The sequence below is a fragment of the Musa acuminata genome, chromosome BXJ1-2 (genome assembly GCF_036884655.1).
Source record: "Musa acuminata AAA Group cultivar baxijiao chromosome BXJ1-2, Cavendish_Baxijiao_AAA, whole genome shotgun sequence".
NCBI classification, from domain to species: Eukaryota; Viridiplantae; Streptophyta; class Magnoliopsida; order Zingiberales; family Musaceae; genus Musa; species Musa acuminata.
In genome coordinates, this window is record NC_088328.1 from 21,860,207 (window position 1) to 21,884,554 (window position 24,348).

The 24,348-nt window shown below is 36.0% G+C and overlaps 2 protein-coding genes across 3 annotated transcripts; both read right to left on the reverse strand.

The window, feature by feature from the left end:
- Positions 1–1,066: 1,066 nt before the first annotated feature.
- LOC135598391 (enhancer of polycomb-like protein 1) lies at positions 1,067–10,776 on the reverse strand. 2 transcript variants are annotated; one of them, XM_065092110.1, is made up of 13 exons: positions 10,451–10,776; positions 9,967–10,252; positions 9,236–9,365; positions 9,039–9,141; positions 7,610–7,733; positions 7,110–7,175; positions 6,904–6,942; positions 4,544–4,624; positions 4,347–4,394; positions 3,141–3,191; positions 2,975–3,043; positions 1,887–2,129; positions 1,067–1,694 (listed from the first exon to the last, which is right to left on the reverse strand). In XM_065092110.1, exons 2-13 carry the CDS (start codon positions 10,117–10,119, stop codon positions 1,443–1,445), a joined length of 1,359 nt encoding a protein of 452 aa, XP_064948182.1. In that variant the 5' UTR covers positions 10,120–10,252; positions 10,451–10,776; the 3' UTR covers positions 1,067–1,442. The 2 variants fall into 2 exon arrangements, with proteins under 2 accessions (XP_064948182.1, XP_064948178.1); XM_065092106.1 differs by having other exon boundaries at positions 10,388–10,776.
- Positions 10,777–11,237: 461 nt separating this feature from the next.
- LOC135598395 (sodium/hydrogen exchanger 6-like) lies at positions 11,238–23,637 on the reverse strand. The gene is made up of 22 exons (XM_065092120.1): positions 23,338–23,637; positions 20,969–21,020; positions 20,825–20,884; positions 20,687–20,711; positions 20,513–20,598; positions 20,304–20,415; positions 19,292–19,354; positions 19,176–19,195; positions 18,981–19,078; positions 18,032–18,060; positions 16,404–16,435; positions 16,274–16,321; positions 16,147–16,207; positions 15,971–16,068; positions 15,764–15,839; positions 15,646–15,665; positions 14,717–14,814; positions 14,527–14,636; positions 13,330–13,410; positions 12,769–12,866; positions 12,601–12,680; positions 11,238–11,545 (listed from the first exon to the last, which is right to left on the reverse strand). Exons 1-22 carry the CDS (start codon positions 23,519–23,521, stop codon positions 11,496–11,498), a joined length of 1,581 nt encoding a protein of 526 aa, XP_064948192.1. The 5' UTR covers positions 23,522–23,637; the 3' UTR covers positions 11,238–11,495.
- Positions 23,638–24,348: the final 711 nt, after the last annotated feature.

Below are 24,348 nucleotides of genomic sequence, written 5' to 3' on the forward strand. Positions count from 1 at the left end.
AGTTGATTGGAGATAAACCCCTCTCATGAGTTGGAATCATGGACTCAAGAAATTGGATCAGATTAAAGAAGTAATTGATGCACTTTATCGATCGATGGGAAAATTCTTTCTGGATCAGAAAAATCCAGGAAGTTCTTAGTAGTTTTATGATCATCAGAAGGATTGATTCAAATGCTACTGTTCCTTTCCATTAATTTGGCTCACTTGGAGAGGGATTTCTTCTACCATCCATGGCAGACTTTGACATGTACATGGATTTATGGACTGTCATTGTGGGCTGATGACATAAAATATGTGAAATACTTCTCCCAAGGAGAAATCTATTGGAGTTGGGATGAAGGATGAAGTGATTGTGAGAAGATTCCATCAAATGTACACCTAACTAAGCAACAATTTTTAGCATCTTCCTATCGCTTCACAGAAGAATCGATTGAAGAACAATCAACAAATTAGTAGTTCTTATCCCAGAAAATTTTTCTATTCTGTTGAAAAAAATCTTCTATTCTGTTGAGGAAAATCCTCTCTCCTAATATATATAAATAGGAGAGTAATATGTTAATGCATTCAAACTTCTTCAATAAAACTTCTTCAATAATTCTTCTTATCTTCTATTCTTTCTAATAGTTCTCTGATGCCTCTTTGCTTTCCTCCTAATAAATATATACATATACATATTAACTAAGCATTAACAGTTCTCTTATGCCTCTTTACTTTCCTCCTAATAAATATATGCATATATATATTAACCAAGCAAAGAAGATAATGAAATGAAGCAAACCATCTCATATTTTCCACAATGTAGTAGCAATTTTAAGCCATGACTAATACAGAAACAACTTTTGAGTAAGAAAAATATGCACATATTTGAATGACAAATGAGCTGAATGAACAGAAGTAGGTGCTCACAGAAAAAGTAACAGGTCCATGGCATTTGATTGGAACAAATTAATCTGCTGCTATGGAAAGACCTTTCCATTGGGCAGTAGTATGGAGGTAATCATAATGCCACCTGCAGATTTAAATTCTTGTTTGACTATCGGCACCAATGTAAAGTCCAGAAAAAAAATTGAGGTATGAACAAATATTCATTAAGAATAAGAGCAGCTAAATAGCAATGGCATCGGATTGCACCCTTACAGACCGAAAATGAGACAAGCCATGAAGAAATTAGTGTTCTGGCTTTTGATCTGCAAAGTATATAATTATAAACTGACTGGAAATCTAAAAATGCCCAACTCAACTTCGACAAACCCATGCTCCTTCAGCATGCATCATCAGCGAGCAGACGTCTGCAGTTTGCTACAATGGTGCATGTAACATCCTGATGATCAGAGGTCTTTCTGGATCAACAAAATCATTTCAGGAGCTAATGTGAGCTCGAGCCATGACAATTTTCTCAATTATATGTCTTCGCATGAAGCACTAAAACCAAGTGCAATTGTTCAACCATTCGGTGGAAGAGGCCTTGGATTTAATGCTGGATAGTGTGACCTCTCCTGAGCATCCGGATCTTGGAAAAGAGAATTCCATCGGTCAAATATGATGCGCCCTCCTCGACCAATCCGACCACAGAATCGGTATGGTGATACAACTGACTCATTCTCTGCAGATAAAACAGGTGGCACAATGCCTGCAGCGGCAAGCTTGTCTGGATCCAGAGATTTTGTAAATAACATGACAGGTTCATCTGGATCCTGCATTGAAATGAAATTCAAAACCAACAAACGTTGAACATTTTGTTCCACAACTGTTCCGCATATCTTCTTCACAACAGATAGTTTATCATCCAGACCAAAAATTTGGAGCAAATCAATGGAGATTGAAATCTAACCCGTCCTTAATGAATGAGCAAAAAGACAAAAAAAAGGGGGCAAAAGCAAATATACCCTCTTTTGCGTCCACCCATTTGACAAAGGTCTCCGTTGCAATTCTCGTTTCATTCGTACTGTTGGGACTGCAATTAGCTTGAAATCTGCATACCTTGGATGGAGAGTGGCAGGGACAGCAATTGGATCACCATTAATCGTGTCATCTGAATCAACATAATCCTCCTCACTTGATGTAAATTTGCATGTAACATGTCGGAAACTTGGGATTGCAATTCCATCTTCAACGAGATGAGCCTCATGCTATGAGTATTACCAAGTCAACAAGGATCCAAATCAAATGCTAGAATCAAAACAAATCATACAGAGCAGTGACTGAACCGTAATATCCTGCATGCCTTGGGAAGCCTATCCCTTATCAAAAGTTTCTACCATCACAAAACTAATAGCCTCTTTAATTTATCAGAGAAGGATGTTACTTTTACATTCAGAAAGACTACAGGAGAAAATAAAATTTATCAATACTGGTGCAAGACAGAGAATATGGATAAGAGCCAAAGAACCCTCTCTAGCAACATAAAAAGACCTAGTATCATAGGCATCACCAATAATATATTTGTCAATATAACTTCTCTCCTTAACAATCACTGGATCCTTCACTAGGCCTTGATCAGAAAATAGTTATTTAGAAATCAAATGTGTAGAAATAAACCATGTATAAGAAAGATTCAACCTTGACCTCTTATTTATTTCAAGACATTTTTATTTCTCCTTATAAAAAACCCAGTCTCTCAAATAAAATGTGGTCATATCACCATAAATATTGCAATATCAAATCAAAACTTTAAATCAGAACATACTTTTGCATCGTAAGTAGATAGATCTATATGGAAATTCATGAATAAAATACAAATAACAAATAGAATAACACTGAGAACAATGTCTGCAAATCAGAAACAACTATTTACATTGTTCTCCTATGAGTCAATCTTGCCATTTATCATGATTCAAAGCCTTTCTTGGTTCAGGGCAAAAAATATGTTAGCAGTAAAAATTGCAAAATTTACAACGATAACAGAAATTGATAATGGATTATAACCTTGTGTGCCTATATAATACAGAAAGAAGAATACAATATTTGGAATTACCTTATACTTCATCTGAATTCTCTGGATTTTGACCTCGCACTCAACAATATCCCGCTTCTTCTCTTCCCTCTGCGATACATGTAATTAATATGGACTTTTCTGATTATGTAACAGACCTTGTAAGAAGATCTAATTTCCATTTAGGACAGAGCTTTGTAAAAGAAACCTGAATCAAAGAATCAAGCATTCTCTTTGCCTGGTCCAAGTTACGCCTGACCTGAAGTACAGTAAGTAAAGGATGACAAGAAATCCTGATGCCATAGTAAACATATATAATAAACACAACCAATTTCTACAATATTGTTAAAAGAATGAATAGAAGAGGCATAATAGGCCATATCATTCACTGGTTTATATGAGTTTTTACACCTCAATCATCCATTTTTCTACTCAGATGTATTGAGAGTCCAGTTTTTTCATCATAATCTACATATATACATGTTGACAATTGACATATATCACCACTACTAAGTAACAACTTTTAAAATACTAGATATAATCTATAACCAATTAAAAACAGTATTAATAAAAGTAAACAACATCCCACTCTTAAATATGACAAGAAATCCACGATCTCTTCCACATAATTATCAAAATATCAATACTGATATGTGAGATTATAGAAAAAAAATATCCTCCTTCACAGCATATATATTATGTTTTTTAAATTAGAGGCTAATGGCATCAACAGTAGTGTGAGTTCAACAAGTTTCATTTTTTTGAAAAGTTTATCTCTTTAGGTCCCTCCAAAGTCGATTCCTTGGAACATCTTTTCTGGTACAACCTTTTCTCGACAGAATTTCAATCTAAAAATTACTTGTTATGATTAACTGTAGCTTTAGTACTAATTATGAGATTTGCATAATACGAAGAGCAGAGTTATGCTCTTCGGAAAAGGATAAAGAGGCCAACAGATACATAAATTTTTCCTTTAGAAAGGAAAAGAGATCAGACAATTGGATTTTAACTCCTTGTTCAATAATTCTCCATCCTTCATTTCTATTCCTCTCCCAGCTATCTTCCCTCCTCATGTTCTTTACAGATATTTCGTTATTCATTTTAAAATCAGCACTGCTGTCCACTCAAGCAAATTAATAAAAAATGATTAACAATTGTTTCAGTATTAGTGAATGGAGTTCATATCAATTGCAGATTTGCTTCATCTTAGTTGTTCTATAAAAATTTTCACGTTAAGTGCCCCTTAAATCACTATACTGTGCCCCTTGCCTTGCACCTTGTACCATGGCTGCAAGCAACCTTGGTGCTTCAGTGAACCACAGCCTTCAACAATTCTGACCAGTTGATACATACCATTTTAAACAGTGCCTTATACCATATACTATGTTACAAGCGATAAAGCAATGAAATTTACCTGTCGAAGTTTTTCAAATGACTGAACACTGTTTTCCCTCCTTTGCATCTGGAAAAAGAAAATAGTCATCAAATATCCAGCATATAGACCAAGAAGCACTACATTTCTTTCAGCAAATCTATCTATTTAATTATACAAAGCTTTTTCCTTTGTGTCAACAACTAATTTATATATACAATTGACTCCACGGCACCTACCCTTCTTGTGTGAAGACGGTGTGCCTTTTCTCTCGGTCTGAATACATTATAGGGATTTGTATCATTAACTGGTGGAGGCGGCTGCATAAGCACAAAATATATTAGATATGATCAAATCATCTACTGCTTTTATGAAAATATACAACTTTATGGAGTACGATGCTAGAAGAACAGATTAGCCAGTCAAACATATAATTGCAGGCCATAGCCTAGGACAGCTCAAACTAAGATCATTGCCACTTTTAGGCAATTGTTTTTTTACTTTTTATATGCACCACCAAACCCAAGAGATAATGTTCCATCCAGTGACCAAATTAATAGCAAAAGAAATTTTCATTATAATAACTAACAGAAGTTCATAGATAGGTGAGAGTTCTATGATGGAGCTGATAAGAATCATTAAAGAAGCCATTCAAGCACAACATTCTCCATTTTTTGTGCTGGTTAGAACAAATTGCAAGAAAGTCTGTTTCACCACAACTTGAACCTAATCTATGGACCGTTACCTCTCTAAGAAGTCATGCCACCACAAAACAACTACCTAGTAAAAGATATCTAAATAGAACAAATCTTCACAATAAAATCAATTGGTGCCATAAAACTAAATGCCCAGTGAAGGAACACAGACACCCCCGAAACAAACATGAAACAATATAAGGTCACACACCACTCTAATAAAAGAATGGCACTGTAAACCCAAATTATAAAGTGGGATGAGTATCACAAGTTTCTTTACCTCTCCCAGCCTCTCCTCCCTTCACTTTGCACGGTATCCCAAATTCCTAATGCCACTCGCAGCTAAGGTAACTCATGATAATAATGTGACCAATGACGTTTACGAAAAAAACAGCGAAGACTGTTGCATCCGACAAGGCAGACATAGCAAGTGCATCTTTTGACATCAATCCAGCAACTTGGTTTTTATTTTGTTGTCCCCTTATCGCAAATGGGTTGAATCTAGTTAAAGTATATTTCATTCGTTTACTTTTCTCCCAAATGGTTTTTATTTTTCATTCTTTTTCTCTATCATTTAGTATCAGCAGGGCTCCACACATGGCACATACCATTCTGTTGAAAAATATTGTTACTCAAAATAAATAGTCAAGTTTCCTTTACTCTGAGCATATATGTATCTCAACAAGCATAGGATAACATTCTCTACTTTATTTTATCTTTTTATGACAATCTTATTTGGTAGCAATTTTTTTTTTCACAAACTTTTGATTTGTAATCCTTTTTTTTTTTTTTTTTTTGCAAAGGATAGGTAGCGAAGGCAAGATTCAAGCCCAGGATCTTGTGATATCCATTCTTTATTTTTCGATTATAGAACTAGATTATCTACATGAACTTCAATTCTTCATTAAACTATAACTTCAAACATTCCCCATTGGGAAAATCTAAAATTTGCAAAAATATTGTGGACATATTGTTCATGAGGTATGGGGTACCTTGATTTACTTGCACAGGTCAGCCACTTTTTAGAACATTGACCGTAATGAATAAACACAAAAGCAGAATGGTAGGTTCAATTCTCCACCATATACTGGCTCAGCAAAATGAGAAGAAAATGATAAATTTAAGTTTTTCATCATCAAAAGAGTAATACTCAAAGGTAAGTATCCCCATGTATCTGAAAAATCCAATTTCTACAATTGCTATAAATTTGGATATTTATATAAAGCATCAAAACTTATCAAGGAATCATCCATTATCCCCTAGAAAGCAGTTTAACGAATGAAAGTTCTATATACTACTTTAAGATTCGGTTATCTTGATACATCTTTCAATAATTTTTTGATTTTAATTATCTTTGAGCGACTTCTTACTGGGACTGAACCAACATAATTTATTTCAACAATCATGTTTAAAATGTTTGTTAATATTATAAATGAATAAACTTTGTAAAGGTTCCTTTCAACCAAAAGAGACTTGTTCTAATTGTCACCAATGGATTAAAATACCATAGATGGAAGATCTAGTGCACAAGGCTCCTGCCAATAATGTACACAACCTTTAACCCTATAGATAGATGGGCTGTAATAGTAAGGACCGGGATACTGTATGGAGTCACAGTGGCAAGTTATATAAAACTAATACAAGCAAAATCACATATAGTATAACAGAACATCAGACAGAATTACAGATTTGGCAGAAAAAATGTCATTATTCTTCATCTAAGACTACTGCTACCAGTGCTATCTTCATCTTGGACTCTTTCACCAATCTTAAAGGAGTTATTATCATATGGCTTGCTTTAGTTAATTTATACAAAATCAGTGTAGCAAGCAAAGGAACGAGATTCACCTTAGAAAACATAACGAACACCAACATTCTAAGAAAAAAAAGTAAAAGGGGCCAACCTGCAGGCGTCGCAAGATAGGTTTTTGCCACTGTTCTCTCTGATAAATGACAAATAAATCATAAGTAAGAATCAATGGAGTCAAAATATAAATTTGATTGAATCTATAAATCAACTCCAGAGATAAAACCTCAGATTCATATATTTTGAACAATGAAAAAATAAAATGGTGGTCACTCTCTGTTTCTCTCACCACATAAAGCATACCTTTAATTTCCAATAGTTATATACAGATTGGAAAACTGGATATCGTACACATAGGGGTTGCAAAGCCTGCAAAAATTGACAAATTGTTGGCAATGTTAAAGAGTTTTGATATTAGCTACCAGGCAAAATTCCATTCTTGTTAAGCTCCATTACATCTTAAAAAATCACAGCACATAAGCTAGCTGCCAGTGAAAGGTTGTGCAATCAGCATCTTTAAAAAAAAAATCATGTATGAGAAATGTGTCACCAACATTTCTCATACATGGCCCAGTTCTTATCAACATCAGAAAATATTTTTACGTGAACCATTTGTTTAAGCACAAGTACTGTAAATCATATATCTCACTTAGGAGAATGAATTTTTGTCCTTAACTATCATGCTAGATATAATGCTTTGCTTAGACAGTAAACAAATGCTAAGAAATAATAGATCTAGACATGAGAGGAACTAGACTCAATATGAATAATAAAAAACAAACTCCAGAAATATAGTCATTAACCTCTTCTGCTGCATCAAATTGTAAAAGAACAGGAATAGGTGATCCAAAAGTAGGTGTTATGACTCCTGCTCGTTCTCGAGCTTTATGATCCATAACCTCCAGCTTGAACAAAATGGTCTCAAACCTGGGTTAAAATAAGCTTAAGTTCATAAAAGTAATCACCGAAAAGAAAGAACATATTAAACTAGAAGCATAATTTGCAGCATGTTCTCTGTACAGTTCCAGAATGAATCTTGCGTGCCTCAAATCAACCTGTGACATACTGGATGGTCCCATGGAAAACACACTTAGTCTATGGTTGCAACTCATTTGGAGCATCCTCTTTTTCCACAACCTCCTTTCATAATGGTACAGCTAATGAGACACTACATTTGTAGGAACCTCGTGCACTAGAGCTCCCATTTAATACCTACATGTGGCTCTGGCAACAGGGTCATAAACATGAGGAAGGACTTCTCTATTGAATCTCTGCTGCATTGCAGGCAGGCTACTGGCTTAGGTTATTTTTCTTGCTAAACATGGTGGTTGAACTTGAACCTTCCCCGATCTCCATAGCCTCAGTCAGAAGAATCAGAGGACTCATTACTGCTGTGATGAAATAGCATTACCATGAAATGATAGCATTATTTTCTGAAAACTGATTTAGCAAAGGCTAACTGTATTAAGATGAGATTTGAAGAGCCCATGCAGATTCCTCCGACAGGCATACAAAACTTGAAGATTCTGTCCATTGAAAAAACTTCAGTAAAAGAAAACGGCTTTTCTCTTTGATTGAATGTTTTTTGACATAGAGGAGGAGAATAAATGAATCATCAAGATAACGAATAACAGTAACAGGTGAATCTTGTTAGTACCAAAGTGTTAAATTATATTCTTCATTTTTCTTCTAAGTCTTCCAGTGCAGGGCAATCAACTTATAGAAGAGGTCAGAAAGCATATGCTTTACTGATTCTCTCCATGCAGCAGCTTGTTTGTCCAAAAGAAAAACGGGCAGCTCTCCTGGTCTTTTCCAATGTAAACTTACATTAAAGCATTGATAATATTACAAAAACCAAAAAATAATTGAATCATCATGGCTGTAATCATTTGTTCATTAAATCACAACTGTAATCATTAGTTCATTACCATTACAGCTATGAAATAATTCATCTTCTTCTTTATGTGGGTAAAATATTTTTTTTTATTTGATCAATCTACTACCAAGAAGGACTATCATTCTTATCATCTTTAATCCTCCCAACCCACCCTGTTTTTTCATTAAGAAAGCCTTAAGAGTAAATAATGCATAATAACAATTCACTGTTTCAATAATGTATTTCTAGCATTCCAGGGGGACAATGAAGGTCCAAATTTTACAGATCATGAAGCAAAATAGCATTGAAGAATACAATAAGCATAGTGGTCACCAAGTCTATACTATGACTATTACTTTTCAGGTGTAAGAGTCTTCCCTTCATAGTTGAACTCTTCAAGCCAACCATCATCCTCATTATCCAGGTCATATTCAACAAATTCACCAATCTCAGCCCGAGCTACAAGATGTTAACAATGAAAAAGATATCAAAACATGCAATGTAAATAGGAATTCTTTCTTCGTAGTAATATCTTGCAAAATTCAATAAAAACCTCCTCTTCCACGTATATATGATGCAGTTGGTGTGAAGGTAGGGGTATAATCTCTTTCATATGTGTCCACAACACTGAACTGCGGAGTAGGAATTTCTTGAGAACTTGCCTTGCTTGGAGTTTGATGCACCTAAAAAGAATAACATAATTCTGTCAGTCACTTTTTTCATATTAGTTGATCTAACTTCATAAAATGGTTCACAGTTCAAAATAAGTACTACCAACTAGACTGCTGCCTGATGGTAAAAAGAGCAAGCACTGGACATTTAGCACTTCTGCAAACATTTTGCATTTTAGGCATTACAGGTGGTCAAGGGTGGCAACCACCTGAAGGTCTAAAAGATTGGCTAAAAGAACATACGTAGGCACAGAAATACAAAGACAGAACATCCTCCTTCGGCACCTCCTATGGAATACCGAAAGACACTGAAAAAGGTGAAAAATCTGACGCTACAAGAATGACAAAAAGTGATAACAAATGAATAACTAAGTTTGTCATATTAGCAAACAAATAACTAAAGAAAATTAGTGGTCGAGAGCATGAAGCTTCAGCTAATACGGGATTTGGAAAGGGTCAAATATACATAGTCCTCATGCAACACTCAGAATACTTGAGTGTGAGATTCTAACTGCACAACCTGTTCAGAGTACCATAGGAGAAAAAAAATCCATGCACCATAAATAATTGCGATAAATTCAAGTTCAACCTGCTATAACGATATTGGTGTTACCTCATTCTCAGTTGCAATTCGGAGCAGGTGTGAGTTGCGGGTTGAAGCGGCTGTGGCAGGCGCCTCGTCATCATCAAATTCTTTAACGGATTTGACAATGGGGAGCTTCTTGTGAATGTCAAGGGGCCGAGGCCTGAATGAAAGCCTACTCATGTCCACTTCATCTCTCTTTCACTTCCAACTTTGTTTCCCAGCTCAAACTGCCGCTGCTGCTACCCCGACCTCGCGCACAGCAGCACCAACGACCGGTGTTCCCGTTACGTTCTCAAAACCAGCCACAAAGATTCTGTTAAAATCATCAAGAAGTTCACGAATTGTCTTTGCGAGCACTAGAACTCGCCATTCACAACATAGTCGCAGCAGAGCAGAGTCCAGCAGCTCAGAGAGGTGTTCAAAACGAACAAACCCTAGAATTCCTCACGTCGGAAACTTCATGCACAGCACCAGAGGATCTATGAAGCGGGCGTTTAAGTTGCGAGCTTACTCCTACTTGCAGATACCCCAGTTCCGACCAAAGATTGGGGACACGCCTCCAAAGCGCCTCCTTGTCGAGAAACCTCAACTCCTGGCGTCGGAACAGGGCCTCCAGAGCCGGAGGAGCCGATTGGGAGGAAGCAATTCAGGTGGAAGTAGCTACTCTGATCGAGGGATTTAGGGCACCGTATCAAGCAGACCCATTCGCGACCGCGACAACGAAGAATCGAGGATTTGAAGTATCCCGGTGCGCATGAGAGGGGCGACAGCGGTGCAATTGCTAGAGTTGTACGGTTTCTAGGGTTCGAAGGGAGGAGCAAGAGAGACAGATGCAAGAGGGCGAGCGAGGTCGATAACTCCCAATTATTATTATTATTATTATTATTATTATTTATTTTCTTTATTAAATTGTCTCGCTGCTCGATTTTCTCGAGTGAACTCAGTGAGTTCCGATGACTCCGAACTGCTATATTTACCTCTATTTGACACAATAAAACGTTCAGGTGAGATATCGGCTCGCATATAAGCCACTGCTTTTAGAATGACCCCCGTCATAACAATTAGTAACTGAAACCATGGCCGTTGCAAGAGACGAGATATCTCAAGTGACATAATAAAACACCTGCTATAATTATCTCTATTTGACATAATAAAAACATTCGGGTGAGATATATCATCTCATGTGCCCATCGAGCTGTCTTTAATAACAATAATAATAAATTATTTTTCCTTTTTCACCTGTTTTTAAAGCAAAAAAATGGATGAGCAATACACGGTGATTACCCTGCAAAGGCAACTACATGAAATAATACTGAACTGCTGCGACGATATGTACATGATAAGCTGTCTTTCATCATTTCTCGGGTTAAAACTTATCGTGAAAATTATTTTGCTGCATTATCACGGTGTAAGGGAAGCTATGATTTCTTTTACATGGCTAATACACTTAATGAGGGAAAGTCGGTTGAATTCCTGCTTGGCGACTGTGAGCATGATGCTCGTGAAGAAGAACGATTAGGTTCTCGAGATCCCCCGGCGAATTAACGATATGGAATCTATGCACGGTCTTGGAATCTTCCTCTTGAAGGAGTCCGCATCGATTCATCTGATTTGCAACCATAAGAACACAGCTATCAGTGCAAAAGAATAGACAAAAGGTAACAACGCACAGAAACAGGCAACAAAACAGATAATATTTCAAAAATCTGCAGCATTTTCAGACACCAGATACAGAAAAGTGGAATGTATGAGCTTACCAATGATTACAGAAGATGCCCTACCTCTATTTCCATCAAATATTCATTAGGATAATTTGTATGAACTTTTAGCTTACATATGAAGAGTGTACACCTACATGCATCAAATTATGTATCGTAAAATATCGAGAAGCAAATTATTGTACCATCTCTAACAGCTAAATCATGGATTCAAGCTCCTATACCAGTCTTAGCACACAATACAAGAGATCCCACATCTAATCCTTATGCAAGAAAAAAAAATCAAGTTAATAAGTATAGCTGTCTTTGGCTCTTTACTAGTGCTGTTGGTAGGAAAAAATAATGACCAACACTCGTACAGGAACAAATCAAGTTATAAAAAGAGAACAGTATGTCTGCTGGTGCTGTTGGAGATACAACAGTTATTTCAGTATAAGTTGCAGAGAGGGACACAGTTAAAGAATTATCAAAGCATCGCATGCCTCAGTGACATGTTCTTTTGAATTAGCAATTTAGCATATTATCACTAACATACAATTGCTTGATAAAAATGCAAACATATACGGAAAAGAAAATAAAGAAATCCAATGAGGTTTAACTGACATGATGCTAGTATGGGCCATTTGATGGAACATATAGCATCTAAATGGAACTCAATTTATTCTGACCATATTTCCAGAACTCAATTGTCATAGTCAATGATCTTTTGATATTAGGCAAGCTTTTGTTCTGGTGTCAATCCTTCTTTGGAGGCAATCTAGATGAGGAAATAGTGGGAACTGGTGTCTCAGAAAAAGACAAACTAAGACTGTTAAAAAAAATTTCAAATAATCGTATAAGTTGATGCATGCACTCGTGTGAGAGTTGAAATTCCACTAAAACAAGTTGACCACAGACGCTCAATGCAGCTCATATCATACATAAGAAGGGCATTCTGTCTTACCAGAGACGTCCTCTTCTTCATTTTGACTAGTAAAGAATGGCGTGAGATAATTCTTATCCAATGCAGTGAAAGATGTTGTGCTGCAGCAGCAATCCAAGTACAAGCAGCTTATCAATGACTAATACTGCAGAAAACAAGGATATATAAACTATAAAATCTGAAGTAAACCTTTTATGGAACTCCTTAAGCCTCATTTTCAGGTTACTCCCAGATGATGTTCCTTCTTGATATGATGGGGCAATGTAGCCATTGTTACTCTCGATGGTCTGAAAGAATTGAGCATATATATAAATCACAAATATCTTGGCATGCCTTAAAGGTTAGTTCTAACTTGATTAAAGAACAAGGGATATAAGTACTCTAGGAAGAATCGAAAGAATTAAAGGAACTTCCAACACCCAACAATTTGTTTATTTGGAAGAATTGGTTTAAAAGAAATATAATATAATAAATCATTTTACTCATTTCTTCAACAATTTTACTGAACCCTCAGGCTCATGATATCGCTCATAGGGTGGTGCATGGTTAATGTTGTAGTCCAGATGCATCAGACAAAATGATTGTCAGTCAAATATATGGCTGTGCTGCATCATTTTCACATCAGCATTCTCATACTTGGATCACCAGATACAGAAAACAAAAAAGGAAATGGAATATAACCAGTAATATCTTAATTATCCAACAGAAGAAGAATGATAAACTGATTTGTCAGGTGCCAGAACAACTTACTTCAAGAGCCCCATCTTGACCATCGCCTACTACTTCTAAAGCTTCAAGCATGGTACCAGTTGAGCCTCCAACCAATATTACCTGCACGAAAAACCACATCATTGTTTAAGAAAAAACACTTGAGCCTCAAGTTGATAAAGATAATGTTTCAAAATAAATGTAAAGTCTTTGAAGCATAATAAATGATCTTATTTGCTGAATCTTAAATGCCCTGAATAGAAACATAAATAAGCTTACAATATTCATTTTTTATTGTTTTAATCTTAAATATTCCAATTTGGAACATCATTTAGCTCAAATGTAGGGGAAATGAGAATGTGCATCAGAAGAAGCATCTGAAACAATGGGAAGAACATAATCAACTACCACTAAAGAAGAAGAAAGAGAAATTCCAGGAAAGAAACTTTTGGATACTACCTTCCATGATCCATTGTTTTGATTTTATAACTAAGTGAAGAATACATCTCAGCACTAAAATCTACTGAAGATTATCCATCATATTTCAAGCTTAAGAAGGCCCTTCCATGCTGGCTCTAGCAAACATAGACTCACAAGATTCCATTTTCCATATCTTTTCAATTTGCTCTACTGCTTTTCCTATCCTCAAAATTATTACAATAGAGATACTGCATGCTGACACTACTGTATGCATGTATATAAAGTGCCATCTTTATGCAACAAGTTCAACTTCATTGATGGTTGCTGCAAAGAATTTTTTTGACAATAGAGCCCAGGTAACCAACTTCGAGAACAATGCTCCACAACAATAAACAACAAAAAGATATAGTTAGACATATTTGAATTCCACAGAGTATGACTTATTGCACAAATAAGGCCTATGTACGGCCAAATTTGTCCATGCATGCAGATCAGGAAAGTTATTCTATGAATTACCAAACTTTTAGGAACTTTAATATGGTGTGACATACTTGAAAAAGCATCCTAGAGCCAAGATGAGGGTTAGCTAAGAAAATATGTTTGTGTTACACTGAAAAGCTAAGCAGTAGGTAATTGACATCTTCAGAAGTATGATATGGCTCCTGCATAAAGTACATATCATAGTATCAAGAACATATTGAAGGAGAGAAAATATGAATCATGAGGTTATCAAAAAGCAAGCCATAACAACATGGATAAGTATTTGCACGTTTATTATATTTGACTAAAGCCAAATGCATTACTAGAATAAGCACCTACTGTTAAAACAATAATTGCAGTGGTAGCTGTGAAAATCGTTTTGCCATGTGCTTCAGGTAGATCATGTACTGATTGCAGAGCAAGTGCAAAAGCCATAGCCCCTCTAAGACCTGGATGTGCATAATGTATATGAATTTTAAATAAAAACTAAGCTAGACTTCAGTGATATCAAAGTAGCCCATGCACTCACCACTATACCACAGTGCCTTCTGATGCTTCAAAGGTATTTGACGACTTGTTGGTCGAGCCATGTTGACCAAGTTAGCACAAACATAAACATGTGCTGCCCTAAAATTTAATCAATATGATCAATGAATTACATAAAAGCCTTCAAACAAATCATTTATGCGAGTTCCCAGAACTGAAATGGAAAAGCAAAGACTAAGAAAATGAAACACATAACAACACTAAAGCATAAAAAGACACAAATGAACTCTAGCATATAATGTGTACACCAATTTTTTGTGAAGAAAGCTTCAGGATATCATGAATCCAATAAAACACCTAAAGTAACAGATTAAAGGCACCATGAGAGAGACAAGTTCTAGTTCTAGCATAACATGTCTAACATTGAACTAATTTTGCTATAACAACCTTCATATAGGCTCATAGCATGTACATGCTCAAAAAAATTTACTTCTACTATGTCAAGATTTATCAACAACTCTCAAATATATTAATGGATCAAAAAGACAAAATGCCAAGAATGAACCTTATTTGATAAAACTTGACCCTAGTCTTCAGGTCAACTTTATTAACCCTTGGTCAAGACACACCATATTTTTCCAAATCATACATATTAGAATCCACAAGATTATAAAGATACAAGAATTTCTTCTAAAAATTGCAAATCACAGGCTTAAATTAGGCTGTTAATATGTTTCTAATAAATAGCCAGCAATTTAAACCTGGATGAGTTGGTTCATTCAGGAACAAGGAAAAGACTGGCAGTGAACAAATCAATGTACAGGACGGGATGGAGAAGAAAATCAAGGCTGACCCACAGTCTCCACTCTCCACATCAAGCTCATCAATATTAAAAAAGTAGAAAAACATATTTGTGGAGACTAAGGCACTATTTTTTTCATCGCTAGAGAAAATTAAAGGTGGCAGGCATACCTTGCAACACCTATGAAGATCTGTGTCATTAGTGAAGATTAAAGTCAAGGAGAAAATGATATTTATCTATTTCAAATGTAATAGAAAGTTTAGATAATGAATAAATAGGGAAGGATACAATTGAAAAGAAGATAAATCCTAGGTGTGACCACCTATGTTGCTCCATTGCAATGTCGAAACCCATGTATATAAACCTGCATACAAAACATAGTGAAGCTATGAATTGCAAAGACAGACATGGTAAATAACTAGGAAGAGACAGAAGTATGATCCAGCTTGAGTCATTAAAACTTATTATAAAGGCACTAACTGCATGTCATCTTACACAAATGTTTCTGCTAATGATGAAATCAAGTGGAAAAAGGCAGCAGCAAAGTGTTGAGATTTTTCTGATAAATTTGAGAAGGTATAATGCTTCATGACCTGCAACCAAAGCATAATATAATCATTTTGAAAAATGTCTGGCACAGAATATGGCTGTTTAAAATTATATGTACTTACAATTCCAGTGAACAGTATTGAGACAATGCCAGACAGACCTAATCCTTCTGCTAGCATGTAACTGCAAAAGCCGACGATAATGAGTACTTTGAAAAAACAAATTAGATTAGAAGACGAGATTACTTACGAGAAGTATGGGAAAAGGACAAAAAGACAGCATTCCAAGTTCTGAAGGCTGCAAGAAGAAATTGTATCAGTTCTTTAAATGGCATTGTCAAACTAGCAGATGAAATAAAGAAAAGATAAAAATTTCTTACTTGTCGATATCCAACCCAGCATATTTGAAGAGGTATCAAGTGGTTAAGGCTATTCAACACATATTTATGATTGTGACAAAGATATCCATCATCATCCAAAAAATTTAAAAAGAAATAATCAAGTGCTGTAATCAGATTCATGTAAAACAACATTATGTGGCTTGGCCTAAAGAACAATCATCAAGTACTATAATCAGTTTCCATGCAATGAGGGCTGTGGTTGTTCAAACTTCAAAACACCAACTTCCAATCACATCCCCTCCTGATATGTGGCAACAGTTTTTATCTCTTTTCCCCTTTTGTGATGACAAATACCACCGATAGCAAAACAATATTTAAGGAGTCACTCCTGCATCTTTTTTCTTCTCTGTTCTATTTTTCTCCTATAGATAGCATACCAAACACTGATGACTGTTAATTCTGTCAGCCATTAGATATATGTGCCAACAAAGGGACCGTTGGCAGTTAAAATATGTTCCTACAGGAGATACTTGAGAATGTACACCTTTGTTGTTTGGCTAAGCATTTAGCTTATCCTAGCCAAAATGGAAGACCATGATCATCTAATGAAACTACAAGGCAGCAAAGAATGGTAACATCACCATTGTTGTTTATAATACGAGGATACTGGATGTATGACTTATCGCATATATGCTTGGCTAGAAATGATATATCAAATATTCAGACACATTCAGCATATACAATTGTACTTTACTATATGTCAGCATTCAACATAAACCAGCAATACAACAATGTGCAATAGAAATGAATGTCTGTAACTGCCAGACAGACACACGACAAAACCTAGTTTCAGTAACGTAATATGAAGTAAACAAATCTAATTAACTTTATGATCTATACACTCAGGCTCTGATATCCAGAGAAACCAACCCATCAAATATCATTATACACCATGAGTATTCTTCTTTCTTTAGCATTCTAAGGATCATAAAAGCCTCAGTTGACAACAAAAACACAGAAGGAGAAAGCATATTGAAGGTCCAGTCATCTTTAAAAAGAGAGACCAGTTTGTCAATTCCCACATGATGAAAATAGATTTATAAAGGATACTTTCCCTAGAACAGAGTTAGGAATAAATAGAACCAAGGTCTGCCATACCGAAATGTACCACCCGTACCGGGCGGTATGTACCGGTCCGACAGGTTACCGGTACACGGATCGTCTAGTACCGTTACATTGCTACAGTATAAAAAAATATATAAATTGTTCGGTACGCCCTGATGTACCACCCAGTACACCGGTACCGGACCGTACCGAGTCCGGATCGAAACGCTGGTACAGTATGGTACGGCGAACCTTGAATAGAACTTTCTTTCAAGTAAAAGGAACAACTTTCCAAGCCAAGATACAAATTTACAGCTATGCCTTCCTCTTGATTGGAAAATATTCCATAATTTCTGGATCAATTAATATCTTTTGATGTATCAGCAATGATCAAAGTGTGACCATCCTAGTTATTCTCTATAGAGTTGACAAAATACTCATAGGATTATCACAAATAAAGAAAGAAATCCAATAGTCACAGGAGAAATAAAACAATAGTTGAGATCAAAAGGTTTGCACAAATTTTTTAACCACAGATAAATAAAATATGAATTAAAGGATATGAGAGCAGAAATAAATCCAACACCAACCCCTGTACAAAAGCAAACACATCTCAGATATGCTGACAAAGAAGCAATTTAATCGTAACTAACATTACTGAATATAAGGGCACAGTTAAGATGTACTAGAAATATTAATAAAACTTCAGCTCTAATTTGATCATTGCACATGTTATTCATAAGCGTATTCTATACAGGAGACTAATCATAACCAAAGAAAATGTTGGAATGGTTAGAATTAATGGTGTTATTATACCAGAGAAGTGGTGATAATGTTATGTATGAATTTGCTAAATAACAGATATTTTCTGCAACACAGGCACATCAACTCATCTGTGTTATCCAGAATTGTCCAATACCATTGTCATGTAACTTCTACAGCCTTGTCCTATGCTATTGCCATGATGCATCTTCTATATGACATTCTCTCACTTTAGTTATCCTAGATTTACCAATGAAGACTATTCATCACAATGAAATTATTCACACCAAACCCACTTGCTTGGAGATTATCCAACATCGTCATCCATCACACAACTTTGCCAATTTTTATACTACTTGCAAAAGCTTTAGTTTTAAAATTTAAACAATGCACATAGTTACAGGTGAAGCCATCCGATTATCCTCACAAGTAACTGAACTACAAGGTTAGGCATATATTCACTCATCCTTCCCCTGCCCATCCTGTCTTATTTTTGTTTTTTTGGTCTAATAGATCCAAGATGTTGAAACTAATCATATTTCTGGATTTGCAGACATATTAAACCTCAGTTTGATTATCTTCAATAAACTATGATATCAATTTTGATCTGAGCAATTAAATCTTCTATTAGCAATCCATAGCCAAAAGAAACTTACTTTGTAAAGAATTCTTAATTTAGTTCATCAACATGAAAAATTAAAACAACAAGAAATTTCTGACAACAATATTAGCAGCAAATCTGATTCTAACCTGATGACATTGAGCCAACAAATGTCTCGAGAAACCGCACAACAATTAGAAAAAAATTTTGTCCCGATGAGGCATGACTTTGAACTGATGACATGGTCCTAAAGTAAAAAGATTCTGTCAAACACTGAAAAGAAAGGATGGAGCAGAAGTGTGAAAGGCATCCTCAAGCTCTTGAACAAACCCTCTCGAACAAACCTGTACAAGGAGATTGCCATCTGTATTGCCAAAAAATAACAGCAAAGTCAACCAACATGCAAGATAACTGGGAGATGCAAAAAATATAGATTTAAGATACTGGATACAGAACATACAGCATCGTTTAGAACAGATTCTCCAAACACCAAGGCATATAGATTCACATCGGTACCAAGTTCCTGAACCAGAAAAGAATATACGAAACCAGTGAAATAAACATAACCAAAGGATAGCTCAGCAACTCCCGAGTTGCTTGATTATTGTTACATTATCTTAAGATGTATTATCAACTGTACTCATTATGTTTCATTCTGGCAGGGTAACAAGATGGGAAACACCCATCTTGAAACATGCTACTCAACATATGTGTTCATACAATTTTAAGCCAGACTAGTACATGATCAAACTGGCCAAGTTCACACTACAACAAGGAGCCAGCCAATTCTTGTACCATGAGTAGGGTTCACTGAACCCTGACAACTTAAGCCTTGTGAGGGAGCGAGAACAGCGACTGCACATATTTTTTAGGATGGAAAATAGGAAGGCTTAATGCGGAAGAAAGTTTAAGGTTACTCTTTGTGACTTGAGAGACCAGGATTCCAACTTGGAGGTATGGCTCCATACATTGAAGCATTGGCGGGAGCATCATGTAGTGTAGTACACTGCCCTTTTCTATTCATAATACCATGCAGTTAATAGTATTGCTTTGATTTTTTTTCTATTACTATCTCTTGCTTCTATTTCCTTTTTTTTCCTGTGCCAGCAGCAGAACAACTGTGTTGTATTTGGCTTGGTAGCACATGGCGTGCCATAATGTGTCATTTTGATAGCTAGCAAAAACCCTCCTTGCTGCCAGAACTTATATCCTCGGTTTCAAGCATTAGAACTACAGTGAGACACCAGCTTGCTTTCATCAAATGCAAAGAACCTCAATAGGCTATGACCTAGAGATTACGGAACTTTAATATCCATCTCATCTTTTCTAAAATCAAATGTCCTCGATAAACTAAGTTTGATGGGAAATTCCGATAAGAAAAACACAGATTGCTAATGTTTGCTGATAGACAAATTTTAGCCAGAGATACATAATCCATAAAAGGATATGATAAATAGGAATGATTAAGAAACCTGGAATATTGACAGAACAGTAACAGGATCAGTTGCAGATATGAGAGCACCAAACATCAGGCACTCAACTAATGGCAATTTGTACATCAGAAACGTTAAACCACCAAGATATCTGCCAAAATAATGACACATAAGATATGAAAAGAAGTTTGAAACCACAAAATCTTATCCCATAAAATATGGGGAGCAAAGGGTTAAGACATACTTACACTAAAACCCCTGTTACCACTGAAGCAATAAATGTTCCTAAGATAGCAAATGTGACAATGGCCCCAAAGTTTGAAAAGAATGGTTTCTGTCAGTATCAGTTATACAAATACATCAGATACAATTTTAAATGCAAGAACAGAAGCTCAAGAATAAATATGGCATCAGAAACTTACCGGTGCTAAACTGAACCCAGATTGGGTGTGCTAAAGTTAAAGAGAAACAGCATACAATATAGAATGATACTAATCCTTCTAATATCATTGAACAGTAAAATAATAAATAATAATTAGAGCATGTGCTTAGTAGGATATAATATAATTGGCGGCAGCAAGAAAAGGAAGAAAAATTCCTCATGGAAATTAAACCACCTCCTGCAATAGAGCAAAAGACGGAAGCACTAAGGATCAGGTATACTGGTCAAAGAGTTCATAAAATGAGGCATAAGGCATGCACACCTGATACTGGTTTCAGTATCTGAAATATTAGCAAGTCCACCAACAAGTAAACCTGTAAATATAAAAGCAATTGATCTTTATTGCGGTTAAAAGTATTCACAAAAAGAAAAGAAATTGCAACAACTTTAAGTTTCTTTTTAAAGAAACTTCCTGTCAGATTGGTATATAAGGCATCATGTTTTTTTTTTCTTTTTATCAAACATGCCATGTGAAGAACACATGGGCAGGAAAACATAACTATCTGGATATTAAAGGTAACAAAGTGTTAACGAAGATCAACTAGTGTTATTCATGTATTGAAGGAAAAGAATAGCATGCCAAATCATATAAGAAACTAAAATTGTCGTATAAGCATCCACAAGGCTTCAAAAACCTGAAATCTGGTGTCTTTTGTTATGTATCTAATCCACAGAACTGTCAGTAAAATAGGTAGTTTACATGTGCTGCAGGATATTTATTTATTGCTTAAACATTCAAAGTGTTCATTCAAATTAGCTCATCTACAACCCTCTTCCTTGCTTAATAAGGCATAGAGCATAATAAAAGGGATGTAAACATAATCAATCAGGAAATTAGGATCAGGAAGAGAATCATCAACTTGGGCAAGTATTTGCTACAACAAAGTAGACACGGTATCAGAACAGTGTTCTTCTCATAGTAGTGAGGATATATCACTCCATCTAGTCATACACATCAAGCAACAACCAGATTATGTACGTTAATGAAACCAGAGATTTGAAGGATAAGAAGGCTCACATGAGATTTAGAGTTGGAAGAAAGTATGATACTATTGTTGGGTATAATAAGTCAAAGACAGTAAAATCCTAGCTCTGCAGATCTCCACTTCATCTGATGCATTTAACCACAGCCATATCGTTGGATTACAAACCAACAACAAAAATCCTTAGACCATAAACTTTGAACCTTTTTATCTAGTAATAAAATCACATCCTTAAATCCTGAATGTGTGTCACCTGTCGAGACTCCGCAACCATGTACTTCATTAAGAAGCCACTCAAAAACGCCAGCAACCTAACTCACAATTGAAAGATCAACAAAAATTTAATGGTTTTTCCATCCAACAGAGCCACCAGTCTCAGCATTTGCTGATCACACTATGATCATGTACTGCATCCCATAACTGCAAGTCCCAAGAATAACAGAGAAGCCATAAAATTTTTGAACTAGATAGACAAATCTGAGTTCCTAATCTACCATACTTTACCTGACATGTAAATCTAACTCGATTCCTGAATGCAATTCTATGGCCAGAACATGAAGAATTCTGAGGTACTAGTTAAGGAATCAACAAAAATCTTTCTGCCTCTCTGGTAGATATTTCAAACGGTAGCAAATCTTCCACCATTCTCTCTTTTTTTTTTTCAAAGGATAATCGGTTAAAATGAGATTTGATCATCTTATCTTCCTATCAGTGGTCAAAGCTTTTATCAGCCAAGCTAGCAGAAATCTTTAAAAAAAATGATCAGATGAGAATCTGAATCTCAACCTTTGATAAGCAGGTCTGGTATACCAATAAAGTTTATCAAAGGAGACCTCAACCTTTGTAAGTGGGTGTGGTCCCACTACCAATGTTTTAGGTGTGAAAAATCAAATGATATTTTGAGTCATCAACCCCTAGTAAGTGGGTCTAGTACACTACCACCATAAACAACAATCTATATGCATCAAAACTTTGTGCACAATAAATATCAAACTATTTGTTTATCGTTGCCAACAGTTAAATCAATAAAAATCTAAGAATACCCTATTTCGTCATGGATCGTCATGTCTACTGGCTTTGCACAAGAGATTGTACAATTTGCAACTTAAAAAAAATGCTGTTCCAAAAGAACAATTTAAACCACAAATTTTCACGATAACAATTCCTATAAAGAACAGTGAGGTCTCATAATCCTATCATACCTCGAGAGACATTCTTGTAGAGCTATGGAATACACTCGTAAACTTAACAAGCCCAGTGTGAGCATCAAGACCTCATGATAGTACACTATCTTCTCCTTTGGAACTTGTCTTCAAGTGTAAATTATTTGTTTATGAAACAAATCCTCTGATGATTAATTTCATTCCCCTTCATATGGAAGCGCTAGGTTTCAGTTACTACAGATACTCGATAATCGATTTAATCGCTAGCAATAATGAACAACAAAACCGATCGGTGGTATAAACAATCCAAACCAAACCATTTTTTGGCCAAAATTATCTCCAAGAAGGCAATTTCAGAACCCTCCAACATATAAATTAACGGCAGAAGCAATCAAGTAAGAACACAAGGAGCGTGATAAAGGAGTCCACCCGCATCAAACGGGCCGTGGAAAGAAAGAGAGGAGACAAAAAAGGGGGACGGGTACCTATGATGAGGGAAGCGCTGGCCTCGGGGACGTAGTAGAACTTGTGACGGCGGAGAACATGGCCGACGACGAAGGAAAGCACCAGCATAGAGATCTGCAGGAGGATCCCCACCCCAGCCGCTTGCTGCTCCTTGCCCGGCGGCGGGCTCACCGCCGGTGGCGCCGTCACGTTGAGTCCCAACATCGACGGCGATCGGGCGAACCCCCCTGACCACCACAGGCGTCACTTCTCCGCTGCTCCTCGACCTTTCAACGGAGAGAGAGAGAGAGAGAGAGAGAGACAGAGGGAAGGAGGTGGGGGGGGGGGGAGAATATAAGAGGTCGGCGAGAAGAGGTAGACGCGAACGCGAATGCTATGAACTCTTTTCCCACCTATTTATTATCTACCCAATTAACCACCTTCGTTACTGTTGGAAGCATTTGGTGCCAACGGGACCCACCGTCAGATACAATTTGAAAGGTACAAAGTTGCTCTTTTTACCAGCCATTTGTTCGTTCCACGTGGCAACTATCAGCACCGTTTGGATTTGCCGTTGTTTGAATCGGCGAAAAGATCGAAGACGATGAGATCAACGACGATGATGCCAAGTCGTAGAACTCGATGGCATCATCGTTAATTGTTACTGCTGCTCTTCGTCTATAAATCTAATATAAATAAAAATGGTAAGTTTCCGAAAAAAAAATATATAATCTTCTGATTTTCCTAAATCCCATTTTGGATTTATTTCCAGATAGTATTATTTTTCATAATGATCAAAATTCTAAAAAATAGTGCATTAATTTTGTTACTTTATATTTTGCTTAAAACTATATGCCACGTATTTAACAAGGATCGCTTGAGTTAGTAGATATTTTGATGATTCAAACATATGATATTTTTAGATATGTCAAATGATGCGCCTGAGATATCTTTTTATAACAAGTCCAAATAATCGTCAAATTAAAGTGAATAGTTAGTATACAATAGGGTTATATATTAATATTATTATTATTTAGTCATATATGTGTATT

Coding starts and splice junctions, on each gene's coding strand:
- LOC135598391 (XM_065092110.1), bottom strand. CDS start 10,119: ATGAGTAGGCTTTCATTCAGGCCTCGGCCCCTTGACATTCACAAGAAG. Junction 4,395..4,543: donor ACCGTCTTCACACAAGAAGG/GTAGGTGCCGTG, acceptor TTCTTTTTCCAG/ATGCAAAGGAGGGAAAACAG. Junction 3,044..3,140: donor TGCTTGATTCTTTGATTCAG/GTTTCTTTTACA, acceptor CATGTATCGCAG/AGGGAAGAGAAGAAGCGGGA.
- LOC135598395 (XM_065092120.1), bottom strand. CDS start 23,521: ATGTTGGGACTCAACGTGACGGCGCCACCGGCGGTGAGCCCGCCGCCG. Junction 16,069..16,146: donor CAATACTGTTCACTGGAATT/GTAAGTACATAT, acceptor CTTTGGTTGCAG/GTCATGAAGCATTATACCTT. Junction 12,681..12,768: donor CTTAAGGAGTTCCATAAAAG/GTTTACTTCAGA, acceptor TTGCTGCTGCAG/CACAACATCTTTCACTGCAT.